At 37.7% G+C, this 16,558-nt stretch overlaps 2 protein-coding genes across 2 annotated transcripts; one reads left to right on the forward strand and one right to left on the reverse strand.

The window, feature by feature from the left end:
- Positions 1-6,189: 6,189 nt before the first annotated feature.
- Positions 6,190-11,582, forward strand: LOC140021697 (serine/threonine-protein phosphatase PP2A-2 catalytic subunit). Its single transcript, XM_072072991.1, has 7 exons — positions 6,190-6,391; positions 6,492-6,799; positions 8,790-8,904; positions 10,331-10,439; positions 10,518-10,595; positions 10,850-11,041; positions 11,118-11,582. The coding sequence occupies exons 2-7, from the start codon at positions 6,547-6,549 to the stop codon at positions 11,289-11,291; spliced, it is 921 nt and encodes a 306-aa protein (XP_071929092.1). The 5' UTR covers positions 6,190-6,391; positions 6,492-6,546; the 3' UTR covers positions 11,292-11,582.
- A 558-nt stretch (positions 11,583-12,140) lies between these two features.
- On the reverse strand, positions 12,141-15,239 carry LOC113716975 (uncharacterized). The gene is made up of 4 exons (XM_027241552.2): positions 15,001-15,239; positions 14,577-14,724; positions 13,320-13,622; positions 12,141-12,476 (listed from the first exon to the last, which is right to left on the reverse strand). Exons 1-4 carry the CDS (start codon positions 15,090-15,092, stop codon positions 12,363-12,365), a joined length of 657 nt encoding a protein of 218 aa, XP_027097353.2. The 5' UTR covers positions 15,093-15,239; the 3' UTR covers positions 12,141-12,362.
- Positions 15,240-16,558: the final 1,319 nt, after the last annotated feature.

Raw genomic sequence — 16,558 nt, forward strand, 5'->3', positions numbered from 1 at the left:
TGTTATAATAACAAAAAAGAAATAGAATAACTGAAATTCCTTTACTTCATAATGATGCGACCTAGTGCCGTTTTATTTTGGTTGAAGCTTGGTATCTAGCGTATAAATAATTTGGGCCTTTGTAGTGAAGATCTTCCCCGAAAAGCTATGTCCAAGTGAGCGATGCCAAGGCACGAGCTCAGCAGTTGAAATTTTCTTCCTAACTTAAGTCGCACAAACAATTCAATGATTCATTTGTTCTCCAAAAGAGATTGCGCGAATATAACCAAAAATTTTGTCGCCATTGTGGCCCCCTAATCTACGAACCATTTTTCATTCAAAAAAATTAACTTATTAGAAAAAGGAAAAGGTTGACAAATTTTCAAACTCAAATAATGAAGACAATATACGAACGTGCTCTCAGATTACTTCGATAATTTAATCAAAATGAATACTAGTTTTCTTTTTTCCTTTTTTTTTTTTGGGTTAAAAAGTAGCCCCACGAATACCATCCAGTTCTTTAATTTCTTAATTTTGTTGCTCTGAATATCAGTTTTCATCAATTTAAAGAACTGATGTTTCTTGACAAAGAGAAGATAGCGATGTTGCATTTGAATGATATATGATAATTAAGCCCATAAGTTCTTTCTGATCATTTTGCTTATTGAACTAATTTTTAGCTAGTGAGTCAAAGTTAGACGAGGAAGGCCAACTATTTGAAGATTAGTGGCGTTTATGGATCACATACGAGTCTCTAAGGTGCAAAAATGATTGACTCATGCAGAAAATGTAGTTTCAAATTTTCTGAAATGTACCAAATATTCCATCATTACCGTGGAAGATATTTAACTATTTGAAATTTTAGAACTCGATCATGCAGTTAAATAGTTTCCTGGGAATGATTTATTTTATCCGTTTATATATCTGGGAATCCAGCAATCAAAGAACTGTACGTAAGGAATTATAGTTTGGCATGCTATTGTTGGTATCGTATGTGCATGAAAATACACAAACCAAAGCAAAAAAGACAATGTGGTATAAGGTAAGGGGGTCCTAAAATCAGTATAAAGCAATGTCTTCCCTCCATGTCACGTTCGAACCAGCTCACCTCTCTCTCTCTCTAGCTTCGAGAAAGGAACCGAATCGCTCCAATCTATAAAGAAAACCAACCATCCGTATCCCTTGCAGTAAAACCCCCCCCCCCCCCCCACCCCCCGGCCTGGTCTAGCAGCTAAGACATCACTTTTAGTCTTAGCAAATCATCCTATTCTTTGTCTTTCTCGTTTGCTCTCCACCTCAAAATTTTATTACTCTCATTTATATGCTCCAAAGGTACAACACTTACGTTTGTTGCCAATCCTGTTTTGTTCCGTCCTTCATCTATATTCTTGATCAGGAAAAAATTCTTGATCACGGAAAAAGGTGCAGCAGCGTTCCCTTTCAATCTTGAAGTTGATATATATTTAGAGCCAAAGAAATGAATTGCGGCAGAAGTGGCAGGTGGTGCTCAGAGGTTTTGTTTCGAAGACTTCTGCTGGTAGGACTCATTTGGTTCTTGTGGGTAGGCATCTTAGAGAATGAAGCAGCAACGCTAAATTCTGAGGTAGCAGGTGGAAGTTGGAAGCATATGGAACTGATAGGAAAGAGGCTTCTTAATGCTCATAAACATTTGGAAATTAACTTTGTCAGCAAAAGAAGAGTTCCAAATGGACCAGACCCCATCCACAACAGGTTAATTGCACTTGTTGAGTTTACTTACTCTGATTGTATTCTCGTGATCTGCATGCTTTCAATATTTGTCTCTTGATATTTTTCGCCGCCATGCTGATTTAATTAAGTAATAGTGGTGTATGAAAATTAGAGTATAATTCTGGTGTGATTATACTGACTTCTGTGATAAGTATTTGATTTAATTTAGTCGTTCTTGAATATCACCATTAAAAAAAATTCTTTTCTTTCTCTAAATTATAGAGCGAAACTTAAACATCCATAACCTAGTTCATCAAGAATTAAAAAGCTCTTTGTTCCTATTCTTCATCATTTTCTAGTCATGTGAAAGCCGATGCTATATACAACAAACAGATGGATTACACCTATATCATTAGTCAATGATTATATAAAGTCATATCCACTGTAGCCCAACTTTGGCCGATCACCACCGAATTAGATTAGAGAATATTAGCTTATACTCTATTTTACAAGTTCCCCGACCATCTTTGATCATGTAGGGACGAAGCATGTCAAACGGATATGTAGTGTTTTTCCCTACTTTACAACATAATCTTTGACCATAATTCATACTTTCTTCAATTATGTTAAAGCCCCATGAAAAAAAAAATGAAGAAAAGTATTGGCTAAGAGGCTCTCTCTTAATCCATGTGTTTAAGCTACATATATATATATTCATGTTGTTCTCTCCACTTACGAGGCCTTTAAGTTAACCTTTTGATGTTGTCCTCTTTTCTTTCTCTTTTTCTTCTTTTCCCTTCCTTTCGTCCTTTATCCTCACACCTAAGCACCCTAATTTAATCAGAAATATATCTATCATTGATAAATTGGGGCTGCAGTTTTTGGTCAGGCATCTTCTTTACCAAAAGTGAATAATCGTACTTCTAGATTTCAAAAACACAAACTAGCCACTGGAGATAGTCTTTACCAAAAAATAATAGGACAGAAGCTTGATCATGCAATAGAAATAAGTTCCCGCTTTATAATTATTGGCACTGAATCAAACTTGCTTCATTCTCAACAGAAGGGCTGGCAACTCTCACCGGCCACCAGGTCGAGCATAGGAGACTCCAAGAGAAGCTACGATTTAACGCAGAGGAGACTGCAGGCCATCATTTGCTTTCTTGTATGTACTTCTTGGAAATGTGACCATGTCTTATTGACAGCGTTTGAGAAATCCCAGATTGTTTAGATTTTTTACTGACTTGATCAATTTGCTAGGTTCGTGGGAGTTAATGGACTCTTGGGGATGTGTTTTTAGACAAGGAAAGAAAATGTTGTCAAAAAAACAGACGAGCTAACTGTTGTAGGAATGTAGAATCTTTTTTTTTTTTTTTCCCTTTCTAAATGTGTTTTGGACAAGTGTACAACTAGTTGTTCTAGAGAAGAGAGACGGAGTCTTGAGAGTCGAGATCAGGCAGTCGAAATTTTGGAAGTGGAAGAACAAGTTTGATGGATACTAGCTCTCATTTACAAAAGTTGATGGAACATAAAAAATTAAGCAACCAGAAAAGTTTTTAGCAGCCATGCATGCATGCACACTAGGGAGAATCTCTATCTGTCTGATCAATCAGCTATGCTTTTAATTTTGTTTTAAAGTTATTTCACGTACTCTTCTTTTAAATATTTATCCAACTTCTTAATAGGTATGTGTTCCAAAACAAAAGCAAATCCACCATTTAAAGGTGTTTGCACCTGTAAAAAAGAAGAAAAAGGTGAAAGCATCTCGTGTTAGTCTTTATCACTGGATTCTTTGGTACTGTAATGTGTATGGTGTATACACTGTTTTGGACTGTGACCTATTCAAACTTACAAAGCTATGCCAGACTCTGCAGTCTCGTGGCTTGGAAAAAGGGCGGCCAAAATTAAGTCGAAACTAAAAAATTCCATTAATTCCTTCGGAATGTGAAGTGATGGATGGAACTCCGAATGCATCACTAGTTATGCTTTTTATTTCTCTTTTCCTTTTGGTTTTTACTTAGAAGCAAGCAAGACTTGGTCTAAAGTTATTGAGACTCAACAAGTGGGACAATTTACCGGAAAGGGATAAAAGAAAAAGAGATTCAGAGGACAGGATCTTTAGTTGCATGCATGAAAGGGAGGCCTCATTGTCCCTGAATGAAACTTCGAATACTGATTTCGTCTTCTAGTTTGTCGTAGCAGGCTTTTGTTTTCCACAAGAAGTAAATTAAAGCTTAATCATATATCAACGAAGAAAGCACAGAGGATCCCTCTGCTGGAATTAGATCTATACTTGGCGCTGATGTGATGGAGATCACTACCCCCCCTCGTTTTGTGGCGTCCTCGAGTCTGTAAACGACTCAACTCTCCCTTGTACCCCAAAAAAAGAAGAAGAAGAAGATGGAAGTATAGCTTTGTAATCACCTCCTTGAATGGTCCTATTGCTGTTGTCTGTTGTGAATGGTCCTTTTATGATGCTTGCAAATTCCAGAGTCTAAAATTATGAAGAGCGAAAGAGTAAGATCAGTGATCTATGTTGAATATGGTAAAACTGCCCTCAGTGTCAAAAGTTTTTGTACTGCTATATATATCTTCCTATAGTATATAGTTTATACACAAATTAATCAAGTGACAGAAATCTTGAGGATTAATTCACAACACAAGAAGAATATATGAGCAGGTAATTTTAAAATAGCGGCCAAAAGTGACTACTGACTGAAGTAACAGTCAGGTTGGAATCAAACTCCACCACCTATTTTATAAGTAGAATTTCCAACTCCGCCATTGACTACTTCCTGTTGTTCAGATGAACATATGTTTTATGACTGAAATGTGATTCAACAGTAGCAAAATCTAACAGCCAACTTTGAAGTCAACTTGGAGTGCAAATTGAAAAAGTCTACAAGGAAAGAACTAAATGGATTTCATTATTTCCAAAAAAAAAAAAATGGTTTGGAAATCTCCCTCGCAAATGGTACTAGATTAATTTTGATTTATTTTCGAAAAAAATTTGTGTCACACTTACATAAACGTTGTTTTAGCCACGTAATCCTCCTCGTGGATGAGGCTCCTCTCCTCCTTGGTATGATTTTAAGTGAAATTTTTATAGGATTAACTTTTTATACATGATAGTATAGTGATTTTTTTTTACACTTACAGCTTTGTATATATGCCATATGTGTATGACTTGAGTTTCAAATTTAAATTCATAGTACGTGGTATTGTTCTAAATTCGTTGCATGAAACATATCCAAAATTTGAATTTCAAATTCAACTTTACAATAGTTACTATAGTTATCATTCAATTCGAAATTGACAAAATACACACTGTCAGTGTATAAAAAATTAATTTTTTTTGTAAACACAAATAATTTTGGACAAATGGTGTTTGGATTGTAAATTTTTTTAAATAATATTTTACTTGTATCAAAAACACATTTTTTATATTCTTAACCACTTTTTTATCTCACATACATCATATCACATCACAAAAAATATTATAATAATTAATTCAAATAATATTTCAAATAATACTCAATCCAAACAAAAATTTGGGCCGTAACAAATTTGAAGATTTGATCCATCTTGGCTCCTTGTACTTAAACACTTCCACAGTGGGCTCCACTTCTCCAGGCGCCTAAAATCAAAATGGATTCATAATTCATTCTGGCCCAATTAATCACATTTCACTATCTTGCGCCTCACGCGTACGCTCGTAGTCTTAGAACGCAGCTTCAGTGACACGTGTCCCCAGCATTTTATTTTGACCCGGCGGAGCCACCGGAGCGAGAAATTTCGTTAAACAATTTTGACGCCACAACAAAGCAAAAACATTATTAATTTATTAACAAATAACATGCAAATTCATGCTGGAAACTTCAAAAATACTACAATGCTCCCTCATATTCTGTAAAAACCTATTTTGCTACCTGTTGCTTGAAACGAGACAGATTGAACCTTAATTTTTTTTTTTGGTTGGTGACAAATACACTTGGTTAGATTTGATAGTTGATACTGATGTTTGGTCATCTTTTAAACACCCAAATGCCAAGTCTTTGATTCTTGTTATAAAACTGAAATTACGGCTGCTTTGTTTTAAAATAGGAATTATGTGCAAAGAATCATTTGTGTTTTTTGGGGCTGTGTTTGGCCATTTTATTAAATAAAAAGATTGTATATAATATATTTAATTTTATTTCAAAAGGGAAGTAGTATGTTAGACATTTTTCATTCCAAATTATTTGTATATAGAAAAGTTATAATATGGTGTTAGAAATAATGGGGCAAAAAAGTGATTTACTACCAAAAATTTGCTTGATTTGGACTTTAAAGGACTGAATGCAGGTTAAATCAAAATGCGAAGGACTGTTTTAGCAAAATTGTCAAATTTCATTTACATTTGCATTTCATTTGGGCTCATTAGAGTTTCATTTCACATTCCACCATTTCTTCTCTCTCTCTCTCTCTCTCTCTCTTCTCCCACACCATCATCACATATACAGATAATACACAAAGATACATACAGCTCGATAGATTTAAAAATATATGTTCTAATAAAATATAGATACACACATATATATAATCCTAGGCCAATATATTGGAAGAATTTTCTCTCTGCATTTTCGGGAGAGAAATTTCAGAAAACAGAAAATGATTTGGAAAATTGAGAAATTGGAGCCCTAGTTTTTTTTTTTTTTGGTCATTTCCTCTGCCAATCGAATTTGTAAGTGAATTCTGGTCGACAATTAATCGGTAATTTCTTTTGTTTATTTGGTGGCCTATACCATCGTTTAGCTAATTGTAATTCGCGTCGATCGACAAAGAAAACCTAGATCGGAGAAAACAAAGGGAAAAGAAAGGAAAAAAGAGTGGGGAAAAATGCCGTCGCATGCGGATCTGGACAGGCAGATAGAGCAATTGATGGAGTGCAAGCCGCTGACTGAGGCGGAGGTGAAGACGCTCTGCGATCAGGCGAGGGCGATTCTAGTGGAAGAATGGAATGTGCAGCCGGTAAAATGTCCGGTGACGGTCTGCGGCGATATTCACGGCCAGTTCTACGATCTCATCGAACTTTTCCGGATAGGAGGAAATGCTCCCGACACAAATTACCTATTCATGGGCGATTACGTTGGTAAGCAATTCATTTCCGGTTTAGGAAATTTATTAAAGTTAGGGATTTCTTTGATTTCACTGTACATATAAAGGTCGAATAGTTGGTGATCTATGATTATCTATTAGTTTTCTTGGTTTTTATGGGTTTTTTTTTATATGTTTGCTTTATATGTGATCAAGGGATGTGTTTGCTTTTAAAAGAAGTGGCATATTCAAAGATGTCTATATTGTTTTGGATGGGTGTTTATAAATTATTGAATATTTCAGTTTAGGTAGATCTATGATTTGCTCTACGAAGGAATTTCTGTGGTATAAGGAGCTGAAGCCATTATGAGGGGTTCATTCCAAAATAACTTTTCTAGGTTTTGAAAATAAATTTCTTTGACTATGGATTTTGCTTCGCATTTATGGAAATTTGTATCCCTTGTTCGAGTGGCATTATTCATGTCAGTTGTTTGTAGTGGTTGATTACTGCTTATTGGAATTGTATTGCACGATATACAAGGTCTGAACAAAGGAACCAAATAAATGAAGAGACTATTTGGCTGACGTTTTCAATTTCCTCTGGAAGTTTTGGCGAAAAAAGGGGCTTGACATGGTGGCATGTAGTTGCACTGCTCAGCTGCCAAGTATTTTTTGGTATTTGACTTGTAATAGGCAGCAATGAGTGGATTGTTATGGGTTAATTTGGATTTGACATCACCAGCAAGCAACTTAAAGAAATGTAGGTGAAGAAGAATTATTGGATCCACGACTTGAAAGTTTGATGACTTGTGAAGAAAGGTGAAGTTGCTGTGTTAGTAAACGGATTTGCGCTTTAACATGTTTGATCTGAGCTGCTAATTGATTTGGAGAGTTTGTTAGAAGAGTTGCTGGGAATGTCATTAGTCACTGTAATCTACTGGACTTTTACTTGCTTCACCTGATAGAAGCATGATTGAGCTTTAGTGTCATAAAGCAAAGGCTTGCTTTGAGTTCGATGCATATGAGATTTGTTCACAGACAGTCTATTTGCTGACTAACTGCAATTACATGTTGAGGCATTGTTGATTAGATTGTTAAACTTTTCTATTCATGTTGCCAATGCTTCTCATATTTGTAATTCCTTGGAAGTTGGCTATGTTGGCTATTGTGGGATGATTTGCATATGTAAAGAACCTTAAGCTTCATGCTGTTCTGTTTGTTGGCTATTCATTTATTATATGTTATTGCTGTAAACTATTTGCATATTATTTCCAATTCCATCTGTTAACCAGTCTAATTTCAGTAGTGAATGGTAATCAGTGGTGTTCCTTTTCCTTTTTGTTTAGTAGTAATCAGTCTTTGGGAGTATTTGGAAAGTGGAAGCATTGTTAGTTTGAAGAAAATGGATACTTAATTACCATAGGTGAATTCAAGATTTATTATGGTGCTTAAATGAATTCTGCAGATTTTGGGAATATGGATTACCAGTTGTACGTAATGCTCAGAAGTATTTGTTAGCATTTAAACATCCTGATAGTTCTGCAATTTAATGTTGATTTTCTTCAAACATTGAAAAGATGGGGAAACTGCTTAGTGTTATTAGATTATTGCCAAATAGATGGAAGAAACATGAAAGATAATTTATCTCTGGTTTTGAGGTGTCGCGCTCCTGTCATGATGGGAACTTTTCTGGCTGCTACTAGTCATTACTTCTATTTTGCCGTTGTAATTTTGAGCCTTCTAAACAGATGGTTAATTGGTCTTATCTGCTTCTTGTCATTGAATACCTTCTATTTTTAGTTCGTATCTGCATTAGTAGAGATGATATTCATGTTTTCCTGTATAATATATCTCTTTCCATCTTAGAAATTTTATGGCTTGATAACCATGCTCTAGACATGTTTTCCACCATTGATGCCTTTCTAATTGGATGAGTATCTTTTATGAGCTTGAAGTTGGTGCTTATAGAGCTTGTTCCTTGACATTCAATATTTCCTTGATATCAAACTTCAATATCCTGTTGATGACAATTCCATTTAATGCAGACCGTGGGTACTACTCAGTGGAGACTGTCACACTCTTAGTTGCTCTGAAAGTTCGTTATAGAGATAGAATCACAATTCTTAGAGGAAATCATGAAAGTCGGCAAATTACTCAAGTGTAAGGCTTTTGTACGCTCGGATGAGCACATTGTTGCTAAGAGTACAAATTCTGTGGTTAAATATGTGGATTCTTGTTGTTTCATGGGAAATACATGATTTGGGAATTCTGTATCATAAAGGTTGTATAATAAAGTTTAATTTAAAAGACTTGGACAATTTAGTATGGGAGTCGCCACATACTTTAGTGGATATGTCTTTAGTTCTCACCTGGACATGGCTCTGCACTTTTCTCCATTCTTCTGTGCTTCACAACAGAAGAAGCATTCTGGTATTTATTTCCATTATCTGTAAGTCTATATTATTTGTCTTTCTGCTTGGCAGCAGTAGGTGCATATTCCAGCTCGCATACTTGAATACATACTTATGTGGTTAACTGGTGAATGAAACAGGCATAAGGTGGTATGAAAGAAGGGTTAGGGAAGGAATAAAGCTAGAAAGGATGGAACCAACAAGGTTTCTGTTTGTTGCATTTTGTCAAATTAACTTCTGTAATGTTGTGGTTCTTTTTGCAATGCCAACTGATCTTTTAAGGCATAAGTTTTTAGTTTTTTTCTGTCCATACTAGTTTGGGATTATGCTGTTGAGAGTTGGTTATAGGTGAAAAGTATCATTGATGGTCAACCTTGGGGGACATGTGATATGTTTTTCCTGAATTTCATTTCCTTTCAAAAGATTTTTTTTATCCTCCCTTCAATTTGTCCGAAAGTTTTTTCTACAGGATCCGTTTGGATTAGCTGTTTTGGGGGTGTTTTTGAAAAATTTTACTGTAGCAGAGTTTTTATAGTATATTTTGGGATATTTTTAGAAAATATTTTGGGATATTTAAGAGTAAAAGAGTTTTTAGAATATATTTTGGGATATTTTTTAAACATTAAAAAAAATTTAGACTACTTTTTAGAGTACCTTTTAGAGTACTTTTTAAAAATTTTATTAGCACTTGAAAATCTAATTTTTGAAAAACTCTTGAATCCAAACAGCCGTCTACCATAATCATTGTTGTGCGAAAAGTTAGAATCATTCCTGCAAATAATTTAAACTCATGTAAGGGTGGGGTTTGTGCGAGAGAATGTAAATGGAAGATGAATCATAAAGTTTAAGTCCCATATATCAGGATGTTTATCCCGGTGTCTTGCTTTAGCCTGGTTGAGTTATTTCTAGCCTATGCATCTTGCCTGGTCTTTTCTTCAGCAAGTGTCATATAGGGCCAGCAATTTTTATTTTCCCTAAGTAGTGATGATCTCTGAAATTCCATCTATTCGATTGTCATATTGTTCAGTCAAGCTTTGTGAGCCTCCTCTTATGACCTTTTTATTGTTGTGGATGCGACAAATGAACCTTTCTTTTGCTTAATTAGAAGCAAGGGACCATACTGATTCATTTCAGGCCTGCTTCAGTATTAACAAATTGTTTGTTCCTAATGTCAGGTATGGTTTTTATGATGAATGCTTGAGGAAGTATGGAAATGCCAATGTCTGGAAGTATTTTACTGATCTTTTTGATTACCTCCCCCTGACAGCACTTATTGAGAGTCAGGTTTGAGCAGTAGTATGTGAATATGTGTGCTTAGTTAATCTCATTACCACTTCCAATAGCAATATTACTCTATTGTAGATCTTCTGTTTGCATGGAGGGCTTTCACCATCACTTGATACGCTAGATAATATTCGAGCCTTGGACCGCATACAGGAGGTACATTACTCTTAGCTTCAATTTCACGTACTTTAGCTGATGACCTTTTCTCTATATATATGACAAGTGGTTCCTTTGGCTTTATGTAAGGATTTTCGATCCCCTTCTGTTTTTGAATGTTCCCAAATCTACCTTTGGTTTCTCTCTCTTTCTTTGAGACGAACTCTCTTCTTTTACTTGTCTCGAATTTTGCTCAAAATTTTCTACCACTCCTAATGAGAATTTGGCTGGCAAATATGTTTGTGGTTGTATAGGTCCCACATGAAGGACCAATGTGCGACCTGTTATGGTCTGATCCTGATGATAGGTGTGGATGGGGCATATCACCTCGTGGGGCTGGCTACACTTTTGGACAGGATATTGCAGCTCAGTTCAACCACACCAATGGGCTTAGTCTGATTTCAAGAGCCCATCAGCTTGTCATGGAGGGCTATAACTGGTGTCAGGTTCGTTGACTGGGAAATGACCTCATTGCATCGTGCGTTACATAGTTTCTAATTATTCAATCTTGTTATTTTGTAGGAGAAGAATGTGGTGACTGTATTTAGTGCTCCAAACTATTGTTATCGGTGCGGAAATATGGCTGCAATCCTCGAAATTGGGGAGAACATGGAGCAAAATTTCCTCCAATTTGATCCAGCACCTCGTCAGATTGAACCTGACACCACAAGGAAAACCCCAGATTATTTTTTGTGAGCTTATTTTCCTGCCAGGTCTTTGTAGTCCTCGCTTGCTATTCTCTCTGTAGATGTGTCTAAAAAGAGGAGTTTTTGCTGTTTGAGGATTATTACTACCATGATACCATCATTCTTTTTTTTTGTGGCGTTGCTCTGCTGCTGACTTTGATTATGTGCTCGGGATTCTTGCCCAAGAATTGATGGGAAGGCACCAAGTCTTTTGTCTTGTATATTTTTTTCCGGAATAGAAGGAAGCAGCAATAACATGACATGGTATATTGTGTTATGTAATGTCAGAATTTTTATTTTAGGACACAGGTCTCGGCACTATTCTGAGTCTGCGCTGCGTGTTTTGATGACTAATTATTTCAGCTAAATTTTCCGTGACGGATTAGAAACTTCAGTTTTTTTTTTTTTGCCCCAAATAGTTCTGCCAAGAACCGGTCATTTAAATCTTAAAAAAAGCATTCGGTGAATCTTGGTGTAGCACGGCGGTGTGTGCGTTGCCATGCGCCATCTGTTTCTCAGCAGCGTAGCGGAGCATTTAACTGCTGAGCATTTTACTGCTGAGTTGATATGATACTACAGAGCTCCTATCTTGGGTAGATGTAGCTTTCACCATGCAGGTGATAAATGAACGTCTCTCGCTTTATCTGCACAAGGGATTTCTACATTGTACTGGTTATGAATGAGTGTCTTGCATATCCGCGCACAGATTGAAGTTTAAGATGTATTCTCGGTTCAGAGAAAATATTACAGCAATGCCAACACTGGATCGGGAAAATCATGCTTAAAAAGGCATCTCGGATGGGATCCCTTCCAAAACCAAGCGTTCTACACCTAAACTTTGAACACAGTTAATATTAAATTACTGCGGCAACATTTTTTGCTAGCATAACTCGGAAGCAGCCACCTTGAAATGGCAATCAGATTACAGGTAAAGCAGGTAATTGGAGCGCAAATTACATGCAAAAAGGATTTGAAGAACCACGAATAAAAGTGATACAGGAAAGGAGGGAAGCAGGTTTTCGGGAAAATTCCTCAACTAATTCCTCCTTATGAATGACAGTGAGGGCCACGGAGCACTAATTTAAAACCTAGAATTATTAGGTACTCTGGCTTGTCCCCCTGGCACAGCGTTGGCTCTCTTCCTTCTGAAGTATATGGCTGAACCACTAATAAGCAGCAAACCGACCATAATCCCCTACATAGAGCAGATTTGACTACAAACATGAACAAGGGTGACAAAAAGCACTAAAAGCTTGTTTATTCTGTTGTTCATCTAAGGAAAAAGCTGCATATAATCACACGAAGTATTGGCATACAGAAGATCCGCATCTTTTTGATAAACCACAAAGGTACTAGTCTTCACGCACAAGCCCATGTCCCCAAACTTTACTCCTAGTCAGTACTGTCTACCCAACTAGCATCAAAAGGTTGACTAACTAAAGTTTATTTTCTCTCTGTTCAATACAATTTTTGTTTTTTTGTTTTTTTTTTTGGTTCAAATACAATTTTTAATTATAGACTGAAGCACAATAATTCCAGGCCTACACTCACTATGGACCCAGTCCCCTGAATGACAACCATGGTCCGTGCTCCGCCACTGAGCAAAAGTGCACCTGTTTATGCATGATGATGAATGTCTTACCTATACATCCAACCCACACCAGCCAGCAAGCAAAATGAAAAGAAAAGAGAGAAGTTTGCATTAACGTATTCATCAAATGAGGTTGGATGATTATTCTATGAATATATTAGAAACCATTCATTTGTGGGTCACAATCTGCATCATGATGGTAGCAGCTTCGGTTACAATTAAATTTTATTCCTAAGCACCCTATTTTCTGTCAGGTATAACTCATTCCATACCCTTCCAGTCTGCAGTTTATTTGTTTCTACCAATAAAACTAGCAGGGTACCATCCAAAATACAGGATAGTACAAAGAGAATCGTTTTTAACGTATAGGGGTCTTAATCAATCAAAAGTTCAATAGTTAGAAGGCATTGTGGAGTCAAAGAATCCGTGAGTTGAGATTTAACTTACCTCAAAACCCAGCACAGACAACTTTTCTTCATTTGCAGCAGGTATACAACTTCTGTAAGTAATATAAGCTTGTCTGCCATCATCTGATGTGGTCGACTCATCAAGTAAATGTCTCTGTGATGCCATTATAGTAAGCTTGTCTCCAGAATTCATATTGACAGGCTGCATAACCTTCATGCTTTCAAGAGCAGATCGACCTTTCTGCAATTTCTTGCCATTTGCCTCCTTTGAATCAGACCCAGTATCCACACATTTCAAGGGGATACGATATCCAGTTTCACTGCAGCGATACTTTTCATCATTCTACAGCAAACATGCCATTTCAAAACTAAGTCCAACTAACAGATTGTAGAAGAGGCATAAAAAAACAGAAACTGACAGAAAACAACATTTTTCCATTTTTCATTTCATCTTTGAATTTCTTATTGCATTTGATGATTAGAACTTACTGCAACTCAAGGTTAATACTATCAAATGAACATATGTTCAGCTAAGAATGACTTGGTACTTCATGTTCAATAAGGATAGCAGCAAACATCTAAGCAAATTTTGAAGCTTTTTGGATTTTATCGAGATCAACAACCATTTATCTGTTTCAAATTTCTGTAACAAGCCTCATAGTTATACAGTAGTGCTCCACAAAATATTATTCATTCTTGTGCACATCAGAAAAATTCACAGCAGCTTTAGAATAGATTATTTGGTCTTAAAGACGACATATGACATATTGCGATAATCAGACGAATGAAAGTTTATATCCTTTACTTCGCTTTCCACGTATGGAAATTGAAGCAAACCAACCATTACATCAAAACGGTCTAGCTTGTGAATGCATCCGAGGTTAAGTTCAGCATGCATGCTTTTTGTGCTTAAAAAGGGCAAATGCATACTCTAATTTGTCTTTAACTCAGCCTGCCACATAGAATAATGGTGCAGCAGACGCACCAAACAAGCTCTCATTGTAAAATGCTTACAAAACACAAATCAGCATTTAAAGTTCACAGGTACTTGCTCAGCAGGTCCTAAATTAACTTCCCGGGAAAGAATACAATCAACAACCTCTCACTTAACTAGTCCTAAAGCTTGCACATTCCCGTCAATCAGCTCAAGAACTTGAAGTAATTCCATCAGTTCAATATTGTCAAAGAATTTTCGGCTATACACTTATTCCAATAGCAAATTCTAAACACTCGAACAAATGGTCATGAATATCTGATCAAAATTACATTAAAAGGGGGCAAGAGAGTGTGAGCATACCTTTTCAGAGTAGGCACAGGGAACACAAGGACCTGAAGGTGAGCATTCATAGGTAATATTTCCACCATTAGGAGTCTCCTTAAAACCCATCAAAGCTCTTCTTCCAACGTTTAGATATCCTGAACCCACTTCTCCACTTTCTCCTGCTCTGTTCATACACCCCAGAAAACAAAAAACCAATACAGCAAGAATTTCACTAAAAGGAATCCAGACCCGACTTCCCCTTTTATTCTTTTTCCTCAAGTTCTACCTCAATAGTTCTCAAGAAAATAGCTTAACCAATTAAGCCAGAACCCAGAAAACATCCCCAACCCACTTCCCTCTTGGTCTTCCACTATTTTCAAATCAACAAATTAACCAAAAAAAAGTAAAGATACTAACTTTATCCCATAATCTTTAATCAGAGGAAGAAGTTTGCTCTTACCTTTGGACCTCAGCAGAGAGATCGGAGATTAAAGAGCAGAAGAAGAGGACGGCGGCAAACGGCCAATTCGCGGGAGCCAAACGGGATTTCATCTTGTTTAAACTCAAGAAAAAGTGGATCAAATTGAGATGGATCTCTATTCTATGTCTCTCCCCTGTGGAATGAATGTATCGATGATTATTTGTGTGAATATCATGCGACTGTTGAATTTCACCGACCTATGCATTCCAAAAACCTCTCAATCAATATGTTCTAGTTTACGCAATGAGTCGTGACATTGAAGAGCACGCTTTTTCTGGGTGGGGTACATTGCTTCAAACAAGCGATTACTTAAAAGCGTTACAGTTATGCAACTGACCTGCCGCGCCTTTCTCCTTTCTCTCTCAAGGCGTGGATTTTTACAATGCCGCTGAGCTGCACCTCTCACTTTTTCTTTTTCTTTTTCTTTTTTTTTGTCAAAAGGTAAGTGATGCGACTGCCGAAGTGAAGGTCCGACCTGGCCCGGTGCCTGGGGAGCGAGCTGGAGCGTTTGACCTGCACGTGAGCGAGCTGCGGGGCTAAGTCCCCTGGAGCAACTCCGACGGTCAAGTCAGAAGAAGATTCGTAAGTAAAAGAGTAGAGTTTGTGCTGTGAATAGCGTACCTTGTGTTTCTCCCACGCGTGGTATTTATAGGACCACAGATGGTAGTCTCCTAGTAGAATAGGGAGTTCTTATGGGAGCAGAACTCTCCCTAGGGCTCCATAACTCAGTTAAGGCGTGCTTGGGATCTGCAGCCCGCGCGGCCCACCCGCTTGGGGAGACCGCGCCCTCTGGGCCCCCAAGCCGACCTGCTGGGCCGAGAACCTCCTACTAGCCGAGCTTGTGGGCCGGGCCGACGTGCACGTGGGCCCCACTACACTAGCCCCTCCTCAAGTCTAGAGTCATCGATCGTGCGCGTGAATCTAGGCCGAACTCCAGGGGGTCATGTCAGCTCCTTGTGGGACCCCCCGTCAGAGAGGGGCGCAAGCAACCGTCGCGTCAGTTCGAGCCTGTCACCTCAACCATCGCCTCGGCTAATTATGACGGTTAGGAACGGTTCCCCATAAACTGCTCGAATAAATGCGCGCCTCTTCGCTTTCCCGCGCTGTCGTTGCCTATAAATAGGATCCTCCAAGCGTCATTTTCACTCTCCTTCTCTCATTTCCTCAGTTCGCTCCTTCACTCCTTAGTTCGCTGCTTCATCCTTTTTCCTTCGAGAACACGTCGGGTTGCCTTGCCCTAGGAGTCCAGAGTCAGTTCGTGCATTACCTAGATCAGCCTTCCACCCGATCTCGTTCCACCAGTAAGTTCCCCTCTCCTTTTTATGTCTTCTTATAGTTCTGATAGTTCTGACGTCACCAGTTCAGCCCATAGGCATAGAACAGCTAGCCCCATTCTCTTAGATAGCAGCTCTTCAGATTCCCTCAGCTCTACTCCTTCTATTTCATTTGGGCCAGAACCCGTAGTTTATCCCAACCCGTCTCCTGCTAGAATAATGAACCCCGCCGAGCAACCTGCCCAACCTCTGGTCGAAGCTGC

Source organism: Coffea arabica, chromosome 11e (genome assembly GCF_036785885.1).
Source record: "Coffea arabica cultivar ET-39 chromosome 11e, Coffea Arabica ET-39 HiFi, whole genome shotgun sequence".
Classification (NCBI taxonomy): domain Eukaryota; kingdom Viridiplantae; phylum Streptophyta; class Magnoliopsida; order Gentianales; family Rubiaceae; genus Coffea; species Coffea arabica.

Excerpts from the sequence above, each read along its gene's own strand:
- LOC140021697 (XM_072072991.1), top strand. The coding sequence starts at position 6,547 with ATGCCGTCGCATGCGGATCTGGACAGGCAGATAGAGCAATTGATGGAG. Across the intron at positions 6,800-8,789 it reads ATTCATGGGCGATTACGTTG|ACCGTGGGTACTACTCAGTG; the intron begins GTAAGCAATTCA and ends CATTTAATGCAG. Across the intron at positions 11,042-11,117 it reads AGGGCTATAACTGGTGTCAG|GAGAAGAATGTGGTGACTGT; the intron begins GTTCGTTGACTG and ends GTTATTTTGTAG.
- LOC113716975 (XM_027241552.2), bottom strand. The coding sequence starts at position 15,092 with ATGAAATCCCGTTTGGCTCCCGCGAATTGGCCGTTTGCCGCCGTCCTC. Across the intron at positions 14,725-15,000 it reads CTCTCTGCTGAGGTCCAAAG|AGCAGGAGAAAGTGGAGAAG; the intron begins GTAAGAGCAAAC and ends GTGTATGAACAG. Across the intron at positions 13,623-14,576 it reads CCTGTGCCTACTCTGAAAAG|AATGATGAAAAGTATCGCTG; the intron begins GTATGCTCACAC and ends TGTTTGCTGTAG.